The 25224-nt window shown below is 37.5% G+C and overlaps 1 protein-coding gene across 1 annotated transcript in view; it reads right to left on the reverse strand.

Moving 5' to 3' along the window:
• Positions 1-1038: 1038 nt before the first annotated feature.
• The window catches only part of DOCK2 (dedicator of cytokinesis 2), a 203232-nt gene continuing 179046 nt past the window's right edge, over positions 1039-25224 (reverse strand). The window contains exons 40-52 of the mRNA XM_075442046.1: positions 23737-23841; positions 22096-22237; positions 20327-20408; positions 17253-17337; positions 15993-16079; positions 15492-15668; positions 14334-14417; positions 10448-10585; positions 8080-8207; positions 6202-6382; positions 4588-4708; positions 3416-3558; positions 1039-2034 (exon numbers count right to left, since the gene is read on the reverse strand). Coding sequence (XP_075298161.1) covers positions 1960-2034; positions 3416-3558; positions 4588-4708; positions 6202-6382; positions 8080-8207; positions 10448-10585; positions 14334-14417; positions 15492-15668; positions 15993-16079; positions 17253-17337; positions 20327-20408; positions 22096-22237; positions 23737-23841 — 1548 coding nt within the window. The 3' untranslated portion in view covers positions 1039-1959. The remainder of the gene's footprint in view (positions 2035-3415; positions 3559-4587; positions 4709-6201; positions 6383-8079; positions 8208-10447; positions 10586-14333; positions 14418-15491; positions 15669-15992; positions 16080-17252; positions 17338-20326; positions 20409-22095; positions 22238-23736; positions 23842-25224) is intronic.

Below are 25224 nucleotides of genomic sequence, written 5' to 3' on the forward strand. Positions count from 1 at the left end.
TTTTGAATCACAGTACTTTAATTATAATTTATAATAACAGTTTGAGATAAAACTCTTTTATTCCACCCTCATAGGAAAACATAGCTGCAAGACACAATAAGCAAAAGATAAGCTTTAACATGTATCTTTACAAAAAATAAACAGTTGCTAAATCATCCTTTTCATACTCGTTCCCAGCAGAACCAAGCCTTTTCTTTTAAAATACTTTTTATTTTGTTATACCAATATTTCTTCAATGTATCTGCAAATAATATGAAAGGACAACCTGGGTACCCTCCCTCTTTTTCCCTGGAGTTAGCAAGATGGAAAACATGCACCCCTCAACCTTTCACTTTGTCCTACTCACAGATAACCAGCCGTGTTAAACTGAGGGCTTTTTTCTAGAAAAGCCTTGTTCTTCCTCTGTGTTTCCTCAGAAGCACTATCAAGTTGCTGTGAAAAGCAAATGAAACATAAAGTCCATCAGTATCCATGCCAACAAACACTGTAGTTAGTGTTAAAACTGGACCCATTTTGTTTTGCTGTCTATGGTTATTCTAGTGAAAAGTATTTCTTGGCGCAGTATTAGTTCCAATGGTAAATATTTCAAACTTCTCACAGAAAACAATTGCTAATTATTACTGTAGAAAACAGCTTCACACTGACAACTTGCAAAGAGAGCCTAAATTCATTAAATAAACTATTCGTGCTGAACACAAAAACGTTCATAGAAATAGTCAGGCTTAGAACAAACTGAAGATGTCTTTCCATTGATTCCACCACTCGGCAAGGAATAATTTTAACCTCTTTGTCTTTCCCACACCCATATAAATGGCAACAAGGGCAGTTTCTCCCATCCACAACACTATACACGGTCATATTTTATTTAATGAATATAAAACTATGTAGGTGTCTGAAACATAAAGGGATGAGCAAAGGAAATAAATGATTTGCCTTCTAGAAACCTTTATATTTGGATAACATACTTGCCTTTAGAAAGAACTGACAGGTTGTAAAAACCCCCTCGAGATGCTGACCTGCAGTGCTGTCTAGCTTCATGCCAATGAGGCAATATCTTCCAACTCTACCTCATGAGTCGCAGAGACACAGAAAGCCACTTTGGAAAGTGGAAGACTTGGACTTGTAGAATTCCATTTGCTGTCAGTAGGAAACTATTACGTTATACACGATGATACCTATAGATTTCAGGGAGAAAGATTCACGGCCAATAAAATAAATTTTTAACATTTTATTGATGAACAGCAGAAAATGCAGCTTTTGTTTATCATACTGCTGGATGTAATATCAATTTGTACATGCGTAAACAAACTTTTGCACATGTTTTCAACATAATAGCCGCTGTTCTGAAAATAGCTCAGGCATCTGGTGTCACAGTCACGGACACCACCCTGAGAAAAGTCGAGGATACAGAGCAGTGTGCTGGGAGCAGCAGAGGGATCCGAGGGCTGTAAATCCAGCTACAGCCACAGAGCAAATCGTCAGCGGCTATTTTGTGCTGAGCCATCTGTTGCCTTGACTACACCGCCAGCGATAGTTTAAAGATAGCTGGAGTGTGTGTACAAAATACATGAAACGATAACTTCTATGCTCTTTGAAAAGAACAGGATCCAACTTACATCATACAGTAAGCATTGTAGACGGCCTTTTAATACATCTTTATTCCCAGGGACAAGTTTTGTCACCAGGGAACAGACAATGCTCTTTGACCTATTTAACCAGAGGCTCGCTAAACTTTTGTTCCATATCCTGGCTGGCACATCCTGTAATATTTTCTTCAAATGTTATTCCTGTATCTATATGACAAATAACTTTTCAAAGCCTATGAATATCATTGTTCATATTCTCTTTTAGCCATCTGGGTTATCAGTGCCTTTCTTTAGAGTAGAGAGTGGTCCAAAATAGGATATATATGTATATATAATTATTTTTGATTGAGAAGTGATCTTGTAACAGAATCAATTACAGATCTGTAGATGAAGATTTGAAATGGTGCTCCACAGACTGCTTTCCATCTTCTAGAACTTTGGAGATACGCTGCAAAGAAAGAGAAACAGAGTGCTGTATGTTAAAATGACTACTATATTGGATTCAGTAATATGTATTTTCATTACTAGCTTGTGGTCTTAAGTTCTGGCTAGAGAAAAAAGATGCTGACCAAATCCTGTATATTTTGATTAATTCCTCTATCCTGCAAAACCATAAACCTGTATTAAAACCTGTCCACATGACTCCAATCATGCTGTCAAAGTGCTGTACAAATGGATTTTTAGCTTTACTCAGTCCTTTTTCAGACTTGCAAAAAAGGACATTTTGTCCTCATTTTATATGCTATTTAGGTTTAAATTTGAGTGGATGAGATCATGCTGAAAAGCTGCTACTCCTGGGTCTGAGAAGAACAAGTATATGATAAATTGAATATAAGTGAAATCCTACAGTCATGAAATTAATAGGTTATTCTTATTCCTACCAGAAAAATATGATTATGAACACATCTAAATCCAGGTTTTCCTAAACGTTGCTCTATGGTCCCTGAAGGCACTATCTACATTTTTTAAAAGATTGCAGAAACTAATAGATGAAAATGAAACCTATTCACCAGAAAAAAAATATAAAAAAATTTAAGAAACCCTCAATCTTTGCTTTGAAAAATCAGCAGTTGACATGTAAAATATTACAAGTGTCACAGAATGCTTATGCATGATGCATATCTGTAGCTACCGGCACCTGCATTGAATGTCACGCTCCTGCCACCTGAAAAAATAGGAAAACTTTAAAACTTTTTAATCCTAATATCCGCACTGAATATACATTTTTCACTTTCAAACACTACATTAAATTCAATAGTTTTAATTTTGTGAAATTTCCACAGAGATCAGCGAAAGGCAAAACTTTAACGGAAGGCAAACTGTTTGAAGCAACATTAATGACTCCAGTGTAAGCCAATTTCTGCTTTCCAGTAAGCATCTCTGACATGAGAAATTGGCTCCCACTGTGCATGGTTTGCCATATTCTCCACGCTTACCTTGCTCGGATGCTAGTGCTAACTGCCCGACGTCATTAATCGGAACAAGCAGTAATTGCTTGCCTCCTTTGCTAATAAACGTTCTATGAGGGAAACCAGAGGAAATGAGCAGGCCACATGGGACCTCTTGTGGCACAGAGGCAGAACCGCACAGCTGAGCCTGCCTTTTAAAGACACACAGATGCACATCCGCACTCCAGAAAGTGCAGCCAGAAGCGGATTTTTGCTTTCCCATTGAGCTTCCACTCCTCTCTTTAACGAGAGAAGCATGAAAAAAAAAAAAGAAGAGTGTGGCTTATGATCTTCTAGTAGTTTACCATGACTTAATTTTCGAGCATAGAATTTTTAAAGAGGTAACACATTCTTTTTTCCCTATGAACACCCAGAACTTACCATCGTTTTAAATAACTGGTTCACCTTCTTTTTTTTGAAGGTTTTCTTGTCACCATCTGAGGTGGAAGGAAACACAGGCTGACTCAACCTATGTGACGCAATTGTTTCATCAGGTGCCACGGGGCCGACGGACAGAGTTAATCCTTAGAATAGAAACATATTTGTTACACAAAACCAAAACCAAAAAAGGAGAGTCAGAGTGTAAAATAAAGCAGAATTCAAAGTAATGAACTAACGCAATTACTAGAAAGAAATTAGACATTTTAAATCTAACTATATCCTTAGAATAAAAAAAATAAGTAATGGGGAAGCACTAAACTTCATTACATTGAAACTGAAGAGCGAAAAAACCGAATCAGTCTGGTCAAAGAAAAAATAATAGATACATACAAGAAAAAGAATTGGGCCATGGCAGTCTGTTGTGCTAAAAGTCCGTTACAGGCATCAGGAAAGAGAGGGACAATGAGAGGGAGAGATGAAGCACAGGCTAAGAAACGGGATGAGCTACAGAAGAAGTAGGGGGTAACGGATATTGAAATAGGGCACCTTTTCTCTATGTACCCTGACCTAGAAATGACCTCCACCTTCAGCTATGTCTTCCCTTTCTCTGTCGTGTAATGGTCAGCCTAGAAGTGGACAGTTACATTATCTTGTTTCCCCTTCCTCTTGCTGTGAGAGAGGCTTATGAGATTTCTCTCTAACGTCAAAAGCAGAAGTGAAAGCCTGCTGTGGGGCAACCCTTGGGGTTATTCATCTGCCAACGCAAGTACAGAGCATTTCTTCTTGTTTCAAACTCTGCCCTCAGCTGTGCAGGCAGACTGCAGAAGCCCTTGCTTCCGCAAGTAAGACCCTACAAAGCAAGGAAGATGAATACACCTTCCCTCTTTCAAGACAGAGGGAATGCCCACTCTATAGGGGGAGGCAAAATTCCAAAAGGAACACTTCCAGAATTTGCGTGGTAGCACTAGGCAGCATGGTGTTACCAAGCAGTAGCAGCAGTCCAGCCTCACATGTGCAATGCACACTTAAAATTGTAATCTCTGTCTCAGAGGCACAGAGCCACACAGAGCGAGCTACCTGCTCTGCTTGGAGCAAACCCTTTTTTGCTCTGTTTTCTTAACATAGTAATAAAGAAGTGCAGAACTCTCATGGTCTTACTGTAAGCAGCTCACCTGCGATAGTTGGCATAGAACGACTGACAGAACTCATCTGCTTAAGGACAGATGTTTTCTGAGGTGCCACTACATGTTCTGAGAGGTTGGTGTCACTCATGAACTCATATTTCCTTGACAGCTGTTTAATAAAAAAATTAATGTCATTAATGATGAACTAAGATATAAGCAACAAAGATCTATGTAAAATAATATTTTGTGAAAAGCATAAAAGAAAATAGTTAATAAACAAACTATCATGCCTAACCTGAGTTCTTTATAGGATTGTTTGCTGAGTAAACAATAAAAGTAACTAGCAGCAGCAGCACTGAGTCCACATACAATATTACACACTGGCTAAAAACATGTAATGATTTTGCAGATGATTTATAGTTAGATAAATACTACTCATTCCACACAGAAAAAAAATTACTCTTAAAAAAGCTGGCTAGAAGAGTCTGTAATCTGGAACTGTGGGATGCTATTCCTACCAGCTGTGGAATAATACCATCAGCCAGCTCTGACTGTGATCTGCAAAGTAAAATGAAATTTTGAAAATATTTTTCCCTATTGCATCAACATAGCCAGCTCAGCTGCTACAAGGCTTGTCACTATTTTTCTGAAGCAAATGAAAGCCCTGTAACTCAATATGTAGTGAGACTCACACAGCTAGGTGTATGCGTTATCTAATTTAATCAAAAGACAAAGGTGTTGCTTGTTTTTTTTCATTAATGCTTCTCAGAGCATGACTGTGCTTTGTATCTCTCTTTTGTATGAGGACATGTAGCGTAAGACAGTCATAATCCTCCATATGTTTCTCCTTGTTTCCCAAAAGAATCTCAGCTTTCTGTTGAATTCACTTTGCCTTTAATGATTCCGCCAAAAATTTTTGATCAAATGACTTACGCTCTTTCCTTATAATTCAACGATCTGTTACTGCTTGACATTTTAATTTAGATAGGGCTTGTGTATCAAGAGGACATCTTTCAGATGGTTTTTTGTATCATTTCTTTTTATACTAAAGGAAAAGTCTCCTGAGAGTTAAACCACAAAAAAAAAAAACCACCCACAACCTAAGTTATATAAGTCATTCTAATGATCTCGCAGTGCAATAAAAGCACTCTGATGATCTATGGAGCGAGAGATGCCAGTGCTTCCCATCTTCAGCCTGGCACCATTTAAGGAATACTGTTTGCAATCTTGCAATTTCCTAACAGCTGCACGTCCCATAACAAGGTACAAAACGTACAGGGCTCATCACTTTTGAAATAGCCCTGACTGCAAGAAGCTGCCATGAAATGGCAGCACAGCCAATTGCCTCTCCACAGGAAACCTAGCTTAACCCTCCCAATACAGCACCCCATTTTAAGCTAACTAAGCTTCAGAATTTGCAACTTCAGGGCTATACTATCTGTCATCATAAGCAAGTAGAGATATTCTGATTTTTCCATTGATTTGTTTCCTCCTCAGCATCTTGCAGGTTTCATTTATGGCAGGGCAGATCGTCTCTGCATCCTGCATACTTCCCTTTACGAGAGCTAGAATTCTATGTGATATATTTTTCTTTTCCTAGTCAAAGGAGTAATGTTCTCTTTTTTACAGATTATAAAATACTACTTTAAATCAGGGACATACACATTTCGTGTCAGAGATAGAAATATCAGGTGCCATCTTCTCATCAGCAAACACCACACTGCTTCTTTTTGTTCTTTTTTTGGATCTTCTCATCTTTACTTCAGGGTGAGGATTAATTTGCAGAGCAGTCTCCTCTGATTCTGCTTTTACTGGCTTTGGTAGCGCTACTTCCAGATCAAAGCTGCAGAAGCAGAATAAAAAAGTACAAGATGCTGAGTGATATTTTAAAAGTCACTGGTATTCTGATGTCATTTCCCCATGAAACATAAATGCAGGTCAGTCTTTGCTTTCACTCTATGCAGCCTTGCAAACTGTTGGCAATAAGTATATCATGTGCTTCTGCTGGCAACTGTGGGTACAAATAAGATGCCTTCTTCAGGAGGCATGATGTCATCTTAAAATGTTGCAAGCAATGTAAAATATTAACATGAGTACAAATCCCTTTTTAAAGATTTGTGCATTAGCTTAAGAACTCGTAAACTAAACAGAGTTAGAGATCTTATGTGAAGTTTATGCACAGCGACAATAGTGCTGAAAGCAAGACATGCTATTTTAGTTATTGGAAACAGTGGAACAGAGTATTACTATTTTTTTAAATGCATCCTCCTATTTTTCACCATATTGGACAACAATGCACACGGCTGGTAATAAAAAAAAATCTGCCCCTTCGCTTCCTTTAATTTTTATAATTTAAAAATTGGGCTATTTTTCATTAAAAAAAAAGAAATTGGTGCAGGCTCTACTCCCTTCTCTGCTGATGTAATCAGACTATTGAACATGGGGCTAAACTTATTTTACAACAGAAATTGGTAAAGCAAATAGTATGACGAATTTGTTGACTCGTGCTTCCTAGAAACCAATTAGCATCACGAGAATTAAAAGCAGGTGCCAGATTCAGCTGCTTAAGTGTAGCTGTCTGGTTCTACAGGAGACATGCTTTCTCAGAGAGACGGGACTGGCAGATAGGACACAAATCACGTTTGCGCGTTGCACCCTTCTTGAGTGGAAGCTGAATGGCAGGAAGAGCAGCCTGGAGCATCTAATGATGTGAGATGCTACACAGCTTTGTTAGACAACTCAAAAAATATCATTAAGTAGGGTTAAACAATGAACTGGCAGTCAAACATGCAAGAATAGAGGGGTATCTTAGGAAGAAACACTTCCTAGTTAGGGTCATAGACTTTTGGACTTTTAAAATGTCAACTACTCAAAAAGGGATATTGGATATTAAAAAAAAAAATAAATCACAAACACTGCTCAGCAAGATCAATTTTATCTGTGCCTTGTTTTGGAAGAAGTTCTACATGCCCAAAGGATAATTTATAAAGTGATCAAAACAATTGGTGGAAGAAAAAGCTAATCAATACAACTACAACTGTTCTCTCAAACTTAAAAGTCTTTATGTTTCCCAGTGCTGCAATTAAGAAAGCATATTAGGCAAAGCATTTTACATTCCTACAGGCTTTATTCCACCTCCTTGCAAGTCTGTAAAGGCTTTCCTCTTCCTCTCTAATTTTTACAAGCAAAAAGATGCTGATTAAGTTAAAAGATGTATAGAGAGAAACTTGCAAAAAAACCAGATCTTTGTATTTTTTTTGAAATGTCACTGAAATTAAAAAATATTTGCCTCCTGAAAATGAAATGCCCGTTTTCTCAGTAAGACTTGAGTATATTTTGTCTATTCAGGTTGAAATACTGTAGCTTTAAGCCTGGAGGAAGTGATAGCTACAGTTAAAAATAATTTTGACCTAGTCTGAAGAGATTGTTAGTGGTCTTCATCCTTGAAAGCTTTTTTTTTTTTCATTCTTTTAGTTTCATCCCATAAAACTGTTTAAAAACCAGGACTGAAAGAAAATTTGCATCGTATTCATAACCAACCTTTCTGAAGCAATTTTGTTGGGAGTACTGCAGTCTGAATTCATGGAAGTCAGTGAAATAACTGATAACTGCCGGTAGGATCTCAGCATTGATCTTGGCCGTCCTACTCTCTTGTCATCAAAATCTGGCTACAGGATGGAGAAGAAAAGCATATTCTATCAAACAACTTTGTGTGAACCTCATTTCAGCACTTTTCACTAGGTCTTGAAGACAGCACAGATATTTTAACTTTTGGCAGGAAAGAAGTTATTTTCTACCATTAATTACTGTGATCATTACTTCTGTCTGGATATACTCTTACTCTAAGACTTCTCAAACTCAATGATACAGTGAGTAGCTAAATAAACTATAACCGACATAATTAACTTCGTTTGAAAAAGAAATTAAAATAAACAGTGTCTGCTGATCTTTGAACAGACCTGGGGCACACCATTAAAGTACTTGCTTGGCAAGTAGATGTAGATAGTCTTTGCTCCAAGACACTAACCATGCTGCATCTTCACTACATCAGCTTCTGCCATCTCTATACATTAATACAGCCTTTTTAATTATATGTTTGCAAATGTTGGACAAAATTAATATTTCCCTGACAGCCAGACAGGAAGAACAGGAGGATTCTCCAGGTCATCACGTATCCATATTGCACAAAGCTGTATATGCTGCACCATCTCTCTCTGTGAAGCACGAATTTGATATGTTCGGCATATGGAAGGAGAAAAAGGAGATTTCCCTCCAAGTCTTCTTGATGAAGATTTAGCTATCATAATGGAAATATTCAGCTTAATGTTGATGGTTGTTTGGGCTTTGCAGCCTGGTACAAAGGTAACTGAAACAGTCTGACTTACTTCCAAATGCTTTCCTGTTACTCTTGTTAATAAGGTAAGGACAAGGATCACATTTCTTGGCTAATTCTCGGACTGTTCTCTTTCTTCAGGAGTAACTTCTGGGATCTAAAACTGCAGAGTGCAGTCAGCTCCTCTCTCTTTTTCTGTTCTAGCATTTCCTGGGATGAGCATGCCTCCCCCTAGTCAGCTCATCACAGTGTCTGTCGTGATATGAGGCAGGGTTTTGAGAATTTCTCAGTGCACGCATACTGTAAACTACTTTCCAGCCTACTTCAATTTCTATCCCATAAACAGGATATGAACAACTTTAAAAAAACATTTCATATTAAAGTGCACGGTTTTGTTCTGATTGTCCAGAAAATATTAAAAATTTATGTGTAATTTCTTATGCCAAATTGCCAAATACTTGGATTCTGATGTCATTTCTCACTAAGACTCTGATGTCTAGCAGAAGACTTGGGAACATTTGTAGTTTCGAGAATTATTTTCAAGTGTTTTGGAGAGTTCACATGCAAGGAGTTTACATGCTTCTCGTCCTTTGAATGACCAGAATCTTGTGATAAAGATACAATAGCTGCGTAATGTTTTTTTTTACTTTTCTCAGGCCAGCCACCAGAGTGTCAGACATGGTAAAATGGCAGCAGTGCCATTCACAACGTACATTCTCTGCTCCTGCAGAATTTTAACTAGGTTGCTTTTTTTGAGCACTGATCTGTAAGAGTGCTGAGGGATTCAAGCATTAGGCAAGATTGCTAACTGTGGTTTACAGCCTCTTTATTATTGCAAGGATGGTGGCATGCAGCTGAAAATAAGAAAAACATACTCAGATAAATACATAGAATTTTCCTCATATAGGTGTGTAACACAGCACAAAACCAAAAATCTAGGTTAGAAACTTGCTACTTTTTCCCCTATAACAGAAGGAATCAAACCTCTTATGAAATCATCATGCTGAAAGGAACAATATAAAATAATTTCCAAAGCAACTGGTGTTTAAACCCCCAAACCAGCCAACATCATTCCTGCTAGCCTGCACAAGCTCAGATAGCCTACTTTATTCAAGAACTGTCTGACAGTTTTTGTTTAGAAGTTGTCCTTCAATTCTCATATATTTCAGTTTGGTCTCAACTAATATTTATGGTATTACACACATGATAGGTTTTATTTCACAACACAGCAGGAAATGGCTAGCACAGGAAGACATCAATTGCAGATCAAAGCCCTAAACCATTACAAAAAATTACAAAGAGAAGCAATGTGAGAATTTGCTTTTACTTCCTTAATAAGGTGGAAAAGAACTGCAATTTTAACAGACAATAAAATACTCCAAATATTGCTGAGCAAGGAATATTTGATAGGTCAGAGAATTGAATCAACTCTTTTAACAATAAAACTTAGCTCTTACTACCTTCACATCACAAGAAAACCCACATGCAACAGTTTAGTACGTGTTTTTGTGTAGAAGAACTAGATGTGCAGTAAGTAAAGAGAAAGCACAGGAGAGGTTAAAAGGAGAGCAATACCAATTCTCTGGCTCCATATTGTTTTTCCACTTTAACTTTCAAATGCTTGAAACACTCCTCCATACGGTCATGGAAAGGACGAAGATTATCAGAAACTCTTCTTTCATGAATTTTAATTCCAGCCCCAAGGAAAGGTATCTTGAAAAGGGGAAAAAAAGCAGAAAAAATGTGAGAATAATAAACTGGGTCTGACAACCCCTTTAACTCCATTTAAAGTACCTGCTAAGTCAGCTCCAAAACTCTTACTGTGACCGGCAGATAGATTTGTCAGTTGATCTTAGCTTCTAGCAGCAAGTACAAGATGGAAAGGGCTCTTGAAAAACAAGCTTGCCCAGTAAGTTTTTGAAGAATGTTAACTGCCTCAGGGTGACTGTTTTCTCTCTTCTATATATTTTAATGTTCATCCCTGATGAGATTAAATGCATCATGCAAGAGTTTAAAAAACTCTTAGACTACTAGTCCACATGCTTATGAAGGTACCTGTTTACAAGACGTAGTTTACAAGAAAGAGGGTAGGGATGAAAAAAAATGCACGTGGATTCCAGGCAGGTGGTTTCAAACTCTTTTTCAAGAGGAGGAATAGTTGACAGGGAAAGGTTTAACTCAATCTACTGGGGGCTTAAGCATGTGATCACTTTGACAATTGCTGCAGTAATTTAATATGTTAATGCCTGGTTACTGAAGGTGACCTGCTCCTTTTTCCTTGATTCTACTCTGCAGACTTCCTCTGTCTCCCCACATCTCAAGGAAAATTCAGTACAATAATACTTCAATATAAACATGAACAACTCAAGCCATGAACAGAGGTGGCTTGCGCTAACTTTAAAGGTTGACTTTGCTCAATTTTAACCCTGTGCTTTTCTTTTTTGCTGCTCACCCTTTAGGCTGGGATCAGTGACAAGTAACCAAAGGGGCTAAGACCTCTGATTCCTCCTACTAGAGCTGAAAGAAGGTACATCACAGTAGTTTTTTAAAAACTAGAGGGGAAGGGGAAAGTGTAGACACCTACTCCCTTAAAGGGGAAACCTGATAAAAAGGTTAGGAAAAGGTCTATCAGTTCATTAAATACCTCCCTTCACTTGAATTAAAAAATCCTTCTCATCTGTCAGAAGAATGGGTTGCTTGCCACAGAAAATATTTTTAAAATTTATAATGAAGCAATTATGATAGGAATCTAACCTGATCTAGTTAGCGGTGTCCCTGCTCGCTGCGGTGGGGTTGGACTAGATGACCTCTAGGGGTCCCTTCTGACCCAAAACTTTCTATGATTCTATGATTACTACCTTTCTAACCCCTCTTCCCTACAATGCTTCCCTTTGCTACTACATTGCTGCTATCATCTTTGCTGTTATATTAGTGTAATAACATCCAGTTAAAAGCAAACAAAACAAAACTTCTCTTCAAAGATAGGGGATAGCACACTTCAACATGCTGTTTAATTAATAATAAATGTATTCACAAAGAGAAAATTGGTAGTGATTCTCTTTGAAATATAAAGACATTTCATTACTCTGAAGATGGTGACTTATGAGATTCGTGCAACATACTTTTAGCTACGCTTCTGCCAGTAAGCTTTTCTAACTGCTTTACCGTTGACTTTTAGCTATTTTGCATTAATGTTTGGGGTTTTTTTTGTAAAATCCTCTTAGATTCCACGCTTCCTTTTTGTGTGCTGAGCCTATCAATACTACTAATATTGCATACGTTGGTCCCCCCACTGACCTGATAGTTTTTTACGGTAGTTCAAGTTCAATATAACTTTTAAAAACACGGTATTAAAGCCCATCTATTACAGACAGATCTGTTTGTCCTCTTTAAAGAGATTTACAGGGATAGATATAAACTACCACTTGATTTCCTAATGCCAGATGGTATCACGGTCAATTTATACCACTACATCCACTGAGGACTTCTGCAGGTCAGAAAGTAACCATATAGAGAGCCTGTGGTGGGCAACAATACAGGAGAAAGTTGTAAAGATAGGAGACTCAAACTAATAACCAATAAAACAGGAAAAAACTTCAAAAATATTAAGAAAACAGTAGAAAGAATTCATTAAAACTCTTTGGAAGATTCATTTCAAGGCTGAGAGAGGAACAAATGGTTAATTCTTACTGTTTCTCATGTATGAAACACTGTAGCCCTCTCAAAGGGATGGCATGAGGTTAAATCAATGAGAAAGAATTTTTTAGTGAGACACAAAGAAAGAGACACGAACATGACGGGAAATATCTTGAGCCATTCACTTCCAATAGTGAAATTCCAGACTAACCCACACTGTTTCATAACATGCCTCTTCAAAGGGAGCTCACTATATTGTGCCTTGATATAGCAATTACTGTGCCCATTCATTTGCACAGCAAAGAGTTCTTTCTCACTTAAATCACCTACATTTCAGAGGACTTAGCAGTCGGTGCTTTCTTAACAAACCACCTGTGTGCAAAAATATAAGTCTCTTCTCTCACAGTCATTCATTTTGCTGTATATCAATGGCAATCATTTCTATCTGGACTAGATAACGCAAAGAGAATTGATCATTTCTGATGTTATGTTTTTCTTCCTGCCATAATCACAACAAATGCTTAGGTCAATGAGAAGAGCCATTTTCCCTTGAATCTCAGCAAAATTAGAGTTTTTTCTGCTACCATCTCCTGTAGGTGCGTTTTCCTCTTTGAGAATAAAAAGGTTCTTTAGGTTGGTTGGCTTATCATATATACACTAAAACCAAAAAAACCAATAACCTCAGTGCTGCTGATACAGGGAGAATATTCAGTTTTCCTCTGGAGATGTAGGTTAAAAATATTTACTAATGATCTTCCATACTATTTGGCACACAGAAGACATATAGCAGCAATCTTGAAGGGTCATTGAGCATGAAAATAACTCCTGTGAGCAACTAGAATTCCATTAAGGTTCTAATGAAAAAAAACCCAAAACCCCACAAACAACAACGAACACCCACATCTAGGAAATAGTTATTTCCCAAGAGAATTTCTGACATTTACAAATGCTTGCTTTCCCAGACTCCTGAAGTCATTGTGACTTCTGTCATGCTCTCAGTTTTGTCTCCAAGAATACAACCTGAGTTTGAAATCCTGGCCCTCTTAACCATAAATGTAGCCAACAATATGTGGCTTTTGATAAACCATTCCAAACAATGTGTTCTACAAAGGTACTTTTCCGGCCTACTGCTTTGCCTAGGACATAAGGAGTTATATGGGTAATTTCCCTGATTCTGGTAGCACTTCAGCTAACTCTTCACAGGCACTATGATGATGATACTCCTCAGGAAACAAGATGTGATTTTTGTAATTAAGCCATTTCTCCAGTTTAGGCACAGATTTTTAAAAACCTGAAGAACAGGATCACTTAGATCCCCAAGAAAGTTTTATCAATCACATGCCACATCAGAACGTAAGGAATTTTTGTGATCCTGCTTGGTCAGTGATCTGAGTGGGTTAGTAATAGAATACCTGCTTCCTGTTAGGCACATTAAAATTGAAGGACTTGAAGTCCTTTTTCCTACTTAAGGGAAACTATTAACAGCTAAACTGGATAATCAATAGATAGTCCTTTTACAACTACACATACTCTGAAACAGAAGATTTAGAACAGTCTAAGAGAATATTTTACTATGAGTCCATTTTCAAAAAAAAACCCCTCTGAATTCATCACAGAACTAGACAGGAAGTTTGTAACAAGAATCTTTTCATTCTACTACCTCTCCCTCCTTTGGGGAAACAGTAAAATCCCCCAAACCCACCAAAAAACCCTGGCAAAAATGACAGAGTCGTCTACATGCTGTGTTCTCCTGCTAGAAAGGAACAGAAAACCAGGAAAGAATAGCTGATGAAGCCTCAGGTGACTGGTGTCAGTAAGAAGTTACCTGCCAAGCAATTAGATCTTTGAGTCTATTCAGCTTTTCTTGATCCTCTGGATGGTCTCTGATATATTCTTCTGTAAAGAAAGCCTTAGACAAAAACAATAATTCAGTCCATCATTTCCACAGGTAAAGAAATCAGTGATTACTCCATTTACTCCAGCTGGTGACCATAATATTAGTTATCAAGTAATAGAAACATATATATGCTCCTTAACCAGATGCTGCTAGTGATATTTCCTTATCATACCAGTTGAGAACTGAGGTACTCTTCTTTGATAAAAGATATTCAGTCCTCATCCATCATCTCTGAGTTTGAGACCCTTACTATGAAACTCACTTCTTGTTTTTTTTTTTAAGCTTGCACTGAAACTGAAAAGGCACCAATTTAAAGTATCATGATTTACATTGACCAATCATCATTTCCTTCAAGTACCTTACTTACTGACACTGGCCAGTGTTATACAATAAAGAAACTGAACTCTTCCATAGATAAGCAGAGCCAGATATTGCATACACACTGCCGTTTGCTGCCCAAAGATTTTTATCCTCCAGGTACAGAAGAAGAATATAACTATTCGTCCATGAGAGCTCTACAGTTGTTGGGTAACCCCACATTCATTTTCCTCCAAGACTTTAACAATTAATAATTTAGAATTTAAATTTATATGAGTTTTTAACATTCCTGCTTTCTCCCTGCCCCCACCTTCACACAGTGGCCTTAGGCACAAATTTTCAGTTTTTATTTGTATTCCAGTTTTTTAACAACAAAACCCGCTATGCAGAATGGCTGCAGTTACTGAGAAAACGTGATAATTAATTGATAACCCACATGTAAATATTCGAGACCTACTGTAGAATAAACTCTATTCCTTTACTCCAGACTAAACCTTTTGATGTGTGAGAGCCTACTTCATTACAAATGGGGTATCTCGCCTCACATGAATATGAAAACCTGCATAACTGCAATTAATATTGAGCTTCAGTTACTCTAGTTTGCTAGTTTCTGCTTTCAAAGATGGGCTATGAGGATCTCTTTACCAGCGGAGTTACGGCTTTCATATTCCCAGCCCACATTCCACCGCCACTTTGAACAAAGGATGTAGGAGCATTATGAAATAATGTATCTGAATACAGTCTCTGCATTGACTTAAAAGCTTTTACCTTCTCGTATTTAGCAAAGCCACCCATAACAGCTGGATCAACAATTCCATTCAGAAGCATAGAAAGTGGATTAATAGGAAGGTTCTCATCACTCTGGTATTGGTTAATCATCATCAAAATTTTTTCATTCGTCGTGGACATAGTCTCAATAGCATTCTCTAAAGGACTAATCGTGGTCTAGAAAGAAACGAAAGACTTCTAAGGTTTCTAAAGAGATAAAAGGGTCTTTTTGGTTTTATAAAACTTCATGTATATGAACACGTATATTCTTATAGTTCAGCAAACCAACATAGATTTGTTCAATTCTCTTAGGACTTGGTCCTGAAACTATAAATCACATGTAAGATATGTTGATCTCAGCAGCAGAAAGATAAAACATAAGTAGTAACAGTTTTGTATGTATAAAAATAAATAAATAACAATAGCCTTGTGTGATAAATTTTGTAGGTGAGGATTCATACAGACACACATTTTATGGGTCCTTAGCATGTTAATACACACCTGTGACATGGAGACAACCTCAAACCATCGTAAAATTCCAGGAAGCTTGTATGCTGTAACAAATGATGTTCTCTCAATCCACATAGACTGTTAAAAAAAGATTGCAGAGAAAAAAAGCATACTTGGGAATTTAAACTTTAATCTTTTCTGCCTTCTGAAATGACAGAGAGAAAAGAATGTAGATGGAAAATATATGCACATTTTTGCATAAAAAGACACTGCAAAATGAATCTAGCACAGCAATTTGCACAAATCATTTTTCCGATTTCAGATTAGGTCATCTGCAGGCACTAAGCTTGCACAAAAAAGGGGAAAAAGAACATTACCCTGAAATCTTTTAGTATCTGTTCCTATGTTTGCCATTACAGACTGAATGACTGTGACTAAATGACCTACTCTCACCTCTACTCACATTGTACTTCCCCCCTCCACCTTTCAAACTTATTTCTGCCATTAAAAGCAGTAATAGCCCTGTAACATCTTGCCAGCATTCTTACTTTTTTTCCCTTTCTTCTTCCTCTTCTGAAAAAGACTAGCTGTTGATATTTTAAGATGCTGCTAGTTCATTTACCCTACTGCTCCTTATTTTACCTATGTCAGCTCAACTAAACTGCCAGTACTGAGAAACATAATAATGAATGCAATGAAGACAGACTCCTATTACCTCAATTTCTACCTCTCTGAAGTAAGCATGCGTATTATCTGTTGTCATCAGCAACAAAAACATTAAAAATTGAATTTTTGTAAAACCATTTCAAGGTTTCTTCGTAACTTTACAGAATTTACAGAATATTTGAACAATTAAGACTATTTCTCAGCATTACACCATTATGCATGGGAATAGAAATGGCATAGGTAGTACTCGCCTGTCACAATTTCACAAGACTGATGAAAGCAGACAACACACTTCTCTCACTGCCAAGCTGGCGTTGTGAACTACCAGAGGCAAGGTATTTGATATTTAATTACGTGACACCTTGTTTCATAATGAATATCTGTACCAGAAAATGTTACTGCTTAACTTAAATGAGTTGAACATCCTTAACTACTTAATGTTTACCTGCAACTGAAACAGTGACGTATCACTGAGTAAGTACATAGGGGTGGTGCTGAAAGAGAGGAATCTTGCCTTTGTTTTTTTGAACCAGATCCTAAAGTTAGAGTGTCTGTAATGAGTAATCCGAGACTGAGAAATGATCTAGATCAAAATTCAGTCAGTTACCAGAACTGCATTTATCACCCTGTCTATCATTTACTTACAGCAAATTCATTTTCAGGGTCAATGGATCCTTTTCTGACTGGTCGTGAATAGTGGAACCGGTGCACATTGTTGGACTTATAAAAACTGAAAGATTTAAAAAAGACCATTGTAAAATGCAGAGTTCAGAAATATATGGATCTTTTTATCACAGTGAAATATTTCATTTTGAGTCAGTTGAGTTTTTAATTAAAAGCAAATTTACTGCTCAGAAAAAAAGCGCTTTGCTGAAAACTCAGGAGACAACTACTTTATCTATAAATCAGGGTCAACACACAGCATTTTACAAATATTAAGCTTCAGTTTGTGACTGGGCATAATTTCCAGGTATAAAAACTCCAGAACTTCCAGATGAACGTTGAACCTACAGAAGAAGGCCTAGAAAAGATTTTTACTTTCTTGTATTCTTGCTGTGGCATGCACACTGCCTGTCTGCTTTATAATGGCATACAACAGGAGTATATTTTGTTAAAAATACCTGACTGAACAGAGCGGATTTATTCACCTAGACAGAAATACATGTGTTTTATCATCCGTGGCACATGTCAAATCAGTTGAATCACATCTAACAATTCTGCTCACAATGCAGAAAAATAATTGTTCAATAAACTAAACATTTGGAGCCATTAATGATTTCTTGTGATAGATAAGAAAATCTATATGAACAGTTGTAGAGGAGGACATCAATGTACAGAAATCTATTGCAAATTCGTGTTATGGTCTATTCTATTCAGCTAATGAATCAATCACTGTGAGCACATATTTCCACTAAATTTGTAACCACTCGGCTTTTAGCACTGGCTAATTTGAAAGAACAGACATTACACAATTTTGCTGTCCACAGAAAAACGTCTCCTTTTGCTTTTTAGCTTTTGTTTTAAAGATAAATTAACCTTAAAGCCATGTTAAGTAAAAGTAAATTTTGCAGAGCAAAAAAAAATCTCAGAAGTATCTTACAGGAAAACCAAGCCATGTTTTCGAAGCCTAGAGACACAAATAAATGCAGAGACCCCCAACAGCTGAGCTAAGCAAACTTCTGGTATGTTAGTTTATGGGAACCTATAATTTCTTCTCCAAACTACTAACATGATCTTCATCAATAAAGAAGAGAAGTGAGAAATACTGCCATGCCGAGTCAGATCACTTTACACAGTTCCATCTGAAAGGACAGCTATTTTGAAGCTCTTTGATAGAATAAATGCATTGCCATCAACTAAGGCAACCAACAATGAAATGCCCAATAAAGTACACTCATAAAACTAAATCTCTAAGACCAGATAAAATTAGCAGCTTGGTTGAATTCTGCAGCTGTGAAACAATTACAAAATCTCTTGTATGACAAGAGATGGTACTTTATGTGGAGCACTTAGCTAAATAAAACTGTTATGAGTTCAAAATGCGGCTGGCACTACACTGAAACTAGTCAAACAGGATCAGATTTATAAGTTGTCTTTCAGTTACTGATTTTAAAGTTAATTCAAGTTGAAATTGGGACCACAGTTTAGTATTCTTTAAACTTTTCTAAAAATTTTGTAGTAGAAGACTTGTGCTTGTATCTACTTTATTTATTTTGGTGTAAGTGGGGAGGTGATTTTTATTTTTCCACTCTGAATCAATTGCAATTTCAGTAGAGATTCTACAGAGAAGGCTGAGGACAAAGGTGACATCTAGTTTGAATCCAGCCGTGGAACAGTTAGAAATGAACTCATCTCAGCTGATAAAAAGAAGCTGTCTATCTTCAGTCTGTTTTTGGAAAGTCATACCACAAGTGTTGTGAAAGGAATCAGTCGGAGGTTCTGTTTAAGTTTGGAGGCATAGCAAAGCCTCTCTTACATTAAAAATGCAGGAGCCTCAGTTTACCTGGAGAAATTTTAGCTAAAGATGCCTTTTTTAACTAGTTTCATTCAGGGAGATGCAGCCATACCTTGTGCTTTCACAAGACACCAACAAGAACAGGGAGAAAACGGCCTGCTTTAACCGATGGTGCTTGTACATTTTGCTGTACCTAAATTACAAGCTAACAAATACTGTCTTGAAATTTTTCATTGAAGTGTTAGTGATAAGCAACATCTTTTATTGACCATGTTTGCAACCATACAAATCATAGAACAGTTTGAGTTGGAAGGGACCTTTAAAGCTGATCTCATTCCAATGCCCCTGCCATGGGCAGGGATCCCTTCCACCAGCCCAGGGTGCTCAGATCCCCGTCCAACCTGGCCTTGAACACTGCCAGGGAGGGGGCAGCCACAGCTTCTCTGGGCAGCCTGGGCCAGGGCCTCACCACCCTCATAGGAAAGAATTTCTTCCTTATATCTAATCTAAATCTACCTGCTTTCAGTTTAAAACCATTGCCCCCTGTCCTGTCACTACAGACCTTGGTAAAAAGCCTCTCTCTGTCTTTCTCACAATCTCCCTTTATACATTGACTAATCTGGAGCCAAAAATGTCACGAGCCTGAAGTCAGCCATATTCCAGTAGGTACTGCATGCAGTTTTGGCATCAGCTATTAGAATGGTCCATCACTTTTCACACATGTAGCCAGAACACTTACTTAGGAGCATGTAAGAAGTTCAACCTGTTGGCTTAAGAGTTTGGAAACGTTACCCAGCCTGTTCTCAAAAATACTTTGGACAATTAATTTTCTTTATTCCATTACAAAATCTTGACTGTTGTACCAATGGAAATCATTTTGCCACCACATGTTTTGTACTTGGCAAGGTCAGTCCTAATAAGATTCTGTTGTGCAAGAGCCGTTAACTCAACTGTTCTCATACCGCCAGTCACCTCTAAGGCCCCTCTCTCCACCACTTGTCTAAGAAACTGTGTTTAAAATTCACTAAGTTGGACCCAAAGCATGGATTCCAGCTCCCCAGCCCGCAACCACACGCTTATTCCCTAAGTGGTAGATGGGTAGATGTTCTTTCATTAAAATCCTAGGGAATACATACGTCAGGAAACTAAGACAATAAAAGCTCTGAGATTCATTGGTGAATGACTGAGTTCAAAAAATAATGGTTGTAAGTTTAGGAAAATGGCCTGACTTTCATTATATTATCTGTTACAGAAATTCACTTACTTTATAATTTGATCAGGTACTGCCTTATTTTTGAATCTCGGTTGCTCCTCCAGGACTGGTTGCACTGTAAAACACTGGATATCTAAAATTGTGAAAGTTAAGGGCAAGTTATTAACTATCAGCATGAAATACTGTTGGCTGTGGGGGAAATAAATAAATTTAAAAAAAATAATTAAAAAAGGACATTTCCTGATGAAAAATCTGCAGGATTCAGGGTTTCATTTGTGGAGCTTTCTCAGCAAAAAAAGGAAAAATCTTCCAGCAGTAACCACTGTATATATATTAATATTAATTTTGGACTGCATATTTTTACTTTTTACTGAGCTTGAATATCTGTAGCTGAATGTAACTCATTAAATTTTAAAGCTAAGCTAACTTACAAAAATAACATCATCTGATGTTAACAGTTTCACTATTTAGCTTTAGGCATGCATAATGTCATGATGCTTACTTAGCATTTCATCTTTGAAATCTGTAGTTGAGAAGCCCTTTTACCTGAGATTTCCTTTTTCTATGGAAGCATTACTTTTTAATCTGAATACTGTATTTGTAAGTAAATATATCATATTTTTACATATTTCAGTATATTTGAAACTCATGGTCTCTGGTTGGATTCCGTAGCCTTTTCTTAAGCTCATAAGTAGTGCAACTCCTGTTAGTTGCAAATAGACTTGGGCAAATTCTACTTTAAGAAAGGACTGAAGCATATGATCTCAAAAAAAAAAAATAGTTAAGCCACAAGACAGACTTATGAGAGCTTGGCTCTCAAGCTTAATGTACCCTTTCAGACAAGCCTGTAATATTCTCTGCTTCAGTTCCAACAGTGTGAAAAGAAAGCAGTATTCCTTTTCTCCTCCAGCAGGCTCCATCAGAATAGACTCAAGAGAGCATGTGAAGTGTTAGAATATTAACTTGAAAATTAATAAAGGAAAATCAACACGTGAAAAAAAAATGCCTGATGCAATAAGGTGATCTCATATCTGCTCAGACAGTAATGATTTAAATCAGAATATGAAGAAAAAAGATAACGCTTGCAGACAACTGTTAGAGTACTTCTAAACAAGAATAATTTAGTGCATTCTAAAAGGTCGTTAATGATGTTTATGAATTAATTTTCCTAGGAAAATTTCTGAGAGTGACAGAAGGCATGCTTATGTTGCCAAGAAATACAGGTGATATCCAAATGCAGTGCCAGTCAGAACAATGTCCAAGGGATACATGGATTTAATACCAATACACAACAGCTAGCAAGGTGAGGTAATCGGCAATTTGCCGCTTTAGTCTTAGCCAAGTCAAGTGTTCATCTCTGGGTTTGCCATTTGAAGAATACAAAGGTAAACCATGTATGAACTTCGGGATTTTCTTCACCGAAAGGGCTATCAAGCACTGGAACAGGCTGCCCAGGGAGTGGCTGAGTCACCATCCCCGGAGGTATTTAAAAGGTATGTCGACGTGGCACTTAGGGACATGGTTTAGTGGTGGACTAGGTTTATGACTGGACTCTGTCTTCTGGGTCTTTTCCAACCTAAGTGATTCTATGATGACTGAGACAGACTCCTTAGAATTGTGAGAAAACCAGGAGGAAAGATCTTAAGAACAAACCATAATAGACATGCAGAACATATAAGTAAAACTGCAAACTGAGCTGCCATGTTAATAAACTTTCAATCTTTTTGGGAAATGATTGTTCCACACAGATAAACTCTTGCTAAAAACAAGTTTTCCCCAAGCTGCCTTCATTCTGTAATCGCTCACACGTTCAAGGATACATTGACCGGGAAAGTTTTTCACATCCTCTCCAGGTGCTGAAGTGGTGTTCATCTTCTCTGCGCTGGGGAACTGACTCATCAGCTGTGCCTGGAAATCCTCTCTCCGCTCATATTCCTTCCCGCGATAGATGAACACTTTGTTCTGCAAGGAATAAACAGATGATTTCTTGGGCTGTATGATGCTGAGGCAGAAGTTACAGATGTGTGTTTATCAGCACAAAGACACAATGGGGTCTCCAAATTTTGGAATGAGTGCTACTGTTTTCTGAATATTAACTACAAAGCAAGACACGCCTTCGACCAGGTGCTGGAATGCAGCACTGAATCTCTAGAGGTGACACTTTCTGCTGTTAGACAGAAAGAAGGCAAACTGGCTTCATCACTGAGGACGTTCTTGTAGAGCAGAACAAAATCAGACTGTGAGGTAAGAAAACTACTGAAATTCCTTTTCTTCTTGTCTGTTAAGTAAAAGGATTTGTTTTCAAACACATTCTGGGTCCAGGTGTCACAGCTTTTTAATACCAATATATAGGTTTCCATGCTGCTCCTTCTTCTTGGTATTATGAAATGTCCTCATTTACAATACAGTCTAACCCCAAATGTGCTCATTTGTGGTTCAGTTTGCTTCATGTAACAGGACACTTCTGTAATACCAGAAACAAAATGTGCATGCTTCCTTTGGTGTAATATTAGCATATCTTTTCACTAATTTTCCCCATGTTTTCAAGGCAACTTTGGACTTTAAACTGAGAAAGAGAGGTCTTCAACTGCTTTTCAAGTGTAAGCAAAGCTACCATATTCATTGTAGTATGTAAGAAAAGATTTCTTTTTTCTATAAGAAAACATCAAATATTTAGGTTAGTTTTATGCTCTGAAGGCACACACTACTGTGGTTAAAAGCAAGCAATGATCTTTTAAAAAACTAAAGTAAAAGTCAGTTATGCATGAGTTCCTAAGTTTGGCAGGTTTGTTGAAAAAACAGGAAGCTATGTAAGCTAAGTAGGGAATATATAGCAGGTCAATACCACCACACACCTGCTCCGTATTATACTCTTCCTTACCCTACTTCACTATTCCTGCTATTAAAGACACAATATGGGGCTATAGAGTGCATTGGTCTGAAAAATATATTGTTTCTACATTCCTAACGTATTTCAGTTGTAGCTGAGAGGCAACATAAATCTGAAACTCTTGTCAGTCCATGACAAGGTCCACTAAAAATACCCAGCTCATGTGAAACAGAATTTTGGATTTAAAATGAACGCTAGTTAGTTAATGACATTCTACCAGTTATCAATAACCTGTATGGGGACCCACCTGAGAAACATGGACCACGGGAGCTGCCCATACCAAATTACATCATATTGCTGTATTTGGCTCTCATATGTGCCCTTCACTATCTGACCATCTTCCAGTTTCCACAATCAAACCAAAAGAAAAAAATCAACTTAAATGCATCTGAAAACATTTCATACATATTCTTACAAGTAATAATTCAGATTCTGACTACAGTCCTGCATTCAAGCAAAACTAAATCCATGGCAAATATCCCCAGAGACTCACCTGCATTAGTAGAGTATGCTCATATTTTTAGAAGCATATGAAAATAGAGGAAAAAAGTAAGAATTTAAACAGTTTTACCCTTAGAAATGTGGGGAATCCTTGGCCATAATACCCAACAGCAAAATAGTCTGGTTTAGGTCTCAGAATTTTCATGATATTTTCATAGAACTTTGCTTGTTGAATCTGAAAGCAAAACCAACCGCCATTACTTTTCTTTGGGGTTTGTTTCCATTAATTTTTTAACCTCTACATTAGTACCATGTACATGTTACAGCTATACAGTGGCTATGCAAGAGCTATCAATTATCAAGTGGTAAGCTACAACAATAATCAGTCTGCATGCACGTGACACTGCTGTGGTACATTAAATAGTGTTTACATTGATATGCAAATATAATACATAGCTAAATGTGTACGGCTTCCTCTTCAATTATTCGACCTCAGAATCAGGCCTACCCTTAGTTTACTAGTGTGAAAAGAAAAAAGCGAACACTGAAGACACACTTGGCATTTTACACTTTAAACACTTAATTGATAACATTACTGAAATAATACATTTGGAAAAACTCCCTGCCTCAAATGCTTTCTGAGGTATGGATCAACTCCAGCTTGGGCCATAGCATCGCGCTAAGGACACACACCATGCCAAGGGCTTAGGACAACGTCTTCCACAAAATACTGTCCTTCAGGTTTACTATTTTTATTTCCTGTGTTATACCCATGAGACATGCAACACTGCAGCTTAAATGGAATTGGCAAAAATACTGTCTTTATCTTTCAGTTTATGATATAAGCAGAACTGATTGGGAGGAAAAGAAGCTTTCTTCACACACAACATTGTTCAAGAACATCCTGTTTTGATTCCCATGGTTTCTTTGTGGAAGATTCATGGATATCTATTGAATGAGCCCTAAACAGTGTTAAACATCATGCTAAGTGTGGAATCTTGAGGGTGGGGAAAAAGAAGATATGTGGGGGAGAGGGTTCTTTTTAGATTAATTTGATTTTAATGAAAGCAAATACTTGAACATTTAATCTTCTTTCAAAATCTTCCTTCTAGCCTTTGGACCTAGTTCTAACTCCTTGTGATGCGTTACTTCCCCAGTCCCCAGTTAGGACAGAATTCTTTAGGCTTGTCAAGACTCACAGAATCCCAGAATGGTAGGGGTTGGAAGGGACCTCTGTGGGTCATCTAGTCCAACCCCCCTGCCGAAGCAGGGTCACCCAGAGCAGGCTGCACAGCACCGCGTTCAGGTGGGTCTGGAATATCTCCAGAGAAGGAGACTCCACAACCTCCCTGGGCAGCCTGGGCCAGGGCTCCGTCACCCTCAGAGGGAAGAAGTTAAGTTCCTAAAATTTAAAGAAAAATTTTTTGGAAAGGAAAATGCATCCAGGTGTTTTTTCTACCCTTAAGCAGCACAAAGGCCTCTAAAAAATATTGTATTTCTTTTATACATGGCCTTAAATTGTGCTGACTCAGAACATCATGATCTCACCTACAGAAGTTTCAAAATATTTCAAGCAGCAGACGCCCATGCAGCTTTAACAAACAGTTCTTCATGAATC

This window comes from Opisthocomus hoazin, chromosome 23 (genome assembly GCF_030867145.1).
Source record: "Opisthocomus hoazin isolate bOpiHoa1 chromosome 23, bOpiHoa1.hap1, whole genome shotgun sequence".
NCBI lineage: Eukaryota > Metazoa > Chordata > Aves > Opisthocomiformes > Opisthocomidae > Opisthocomus > Opisthocomus hoazin.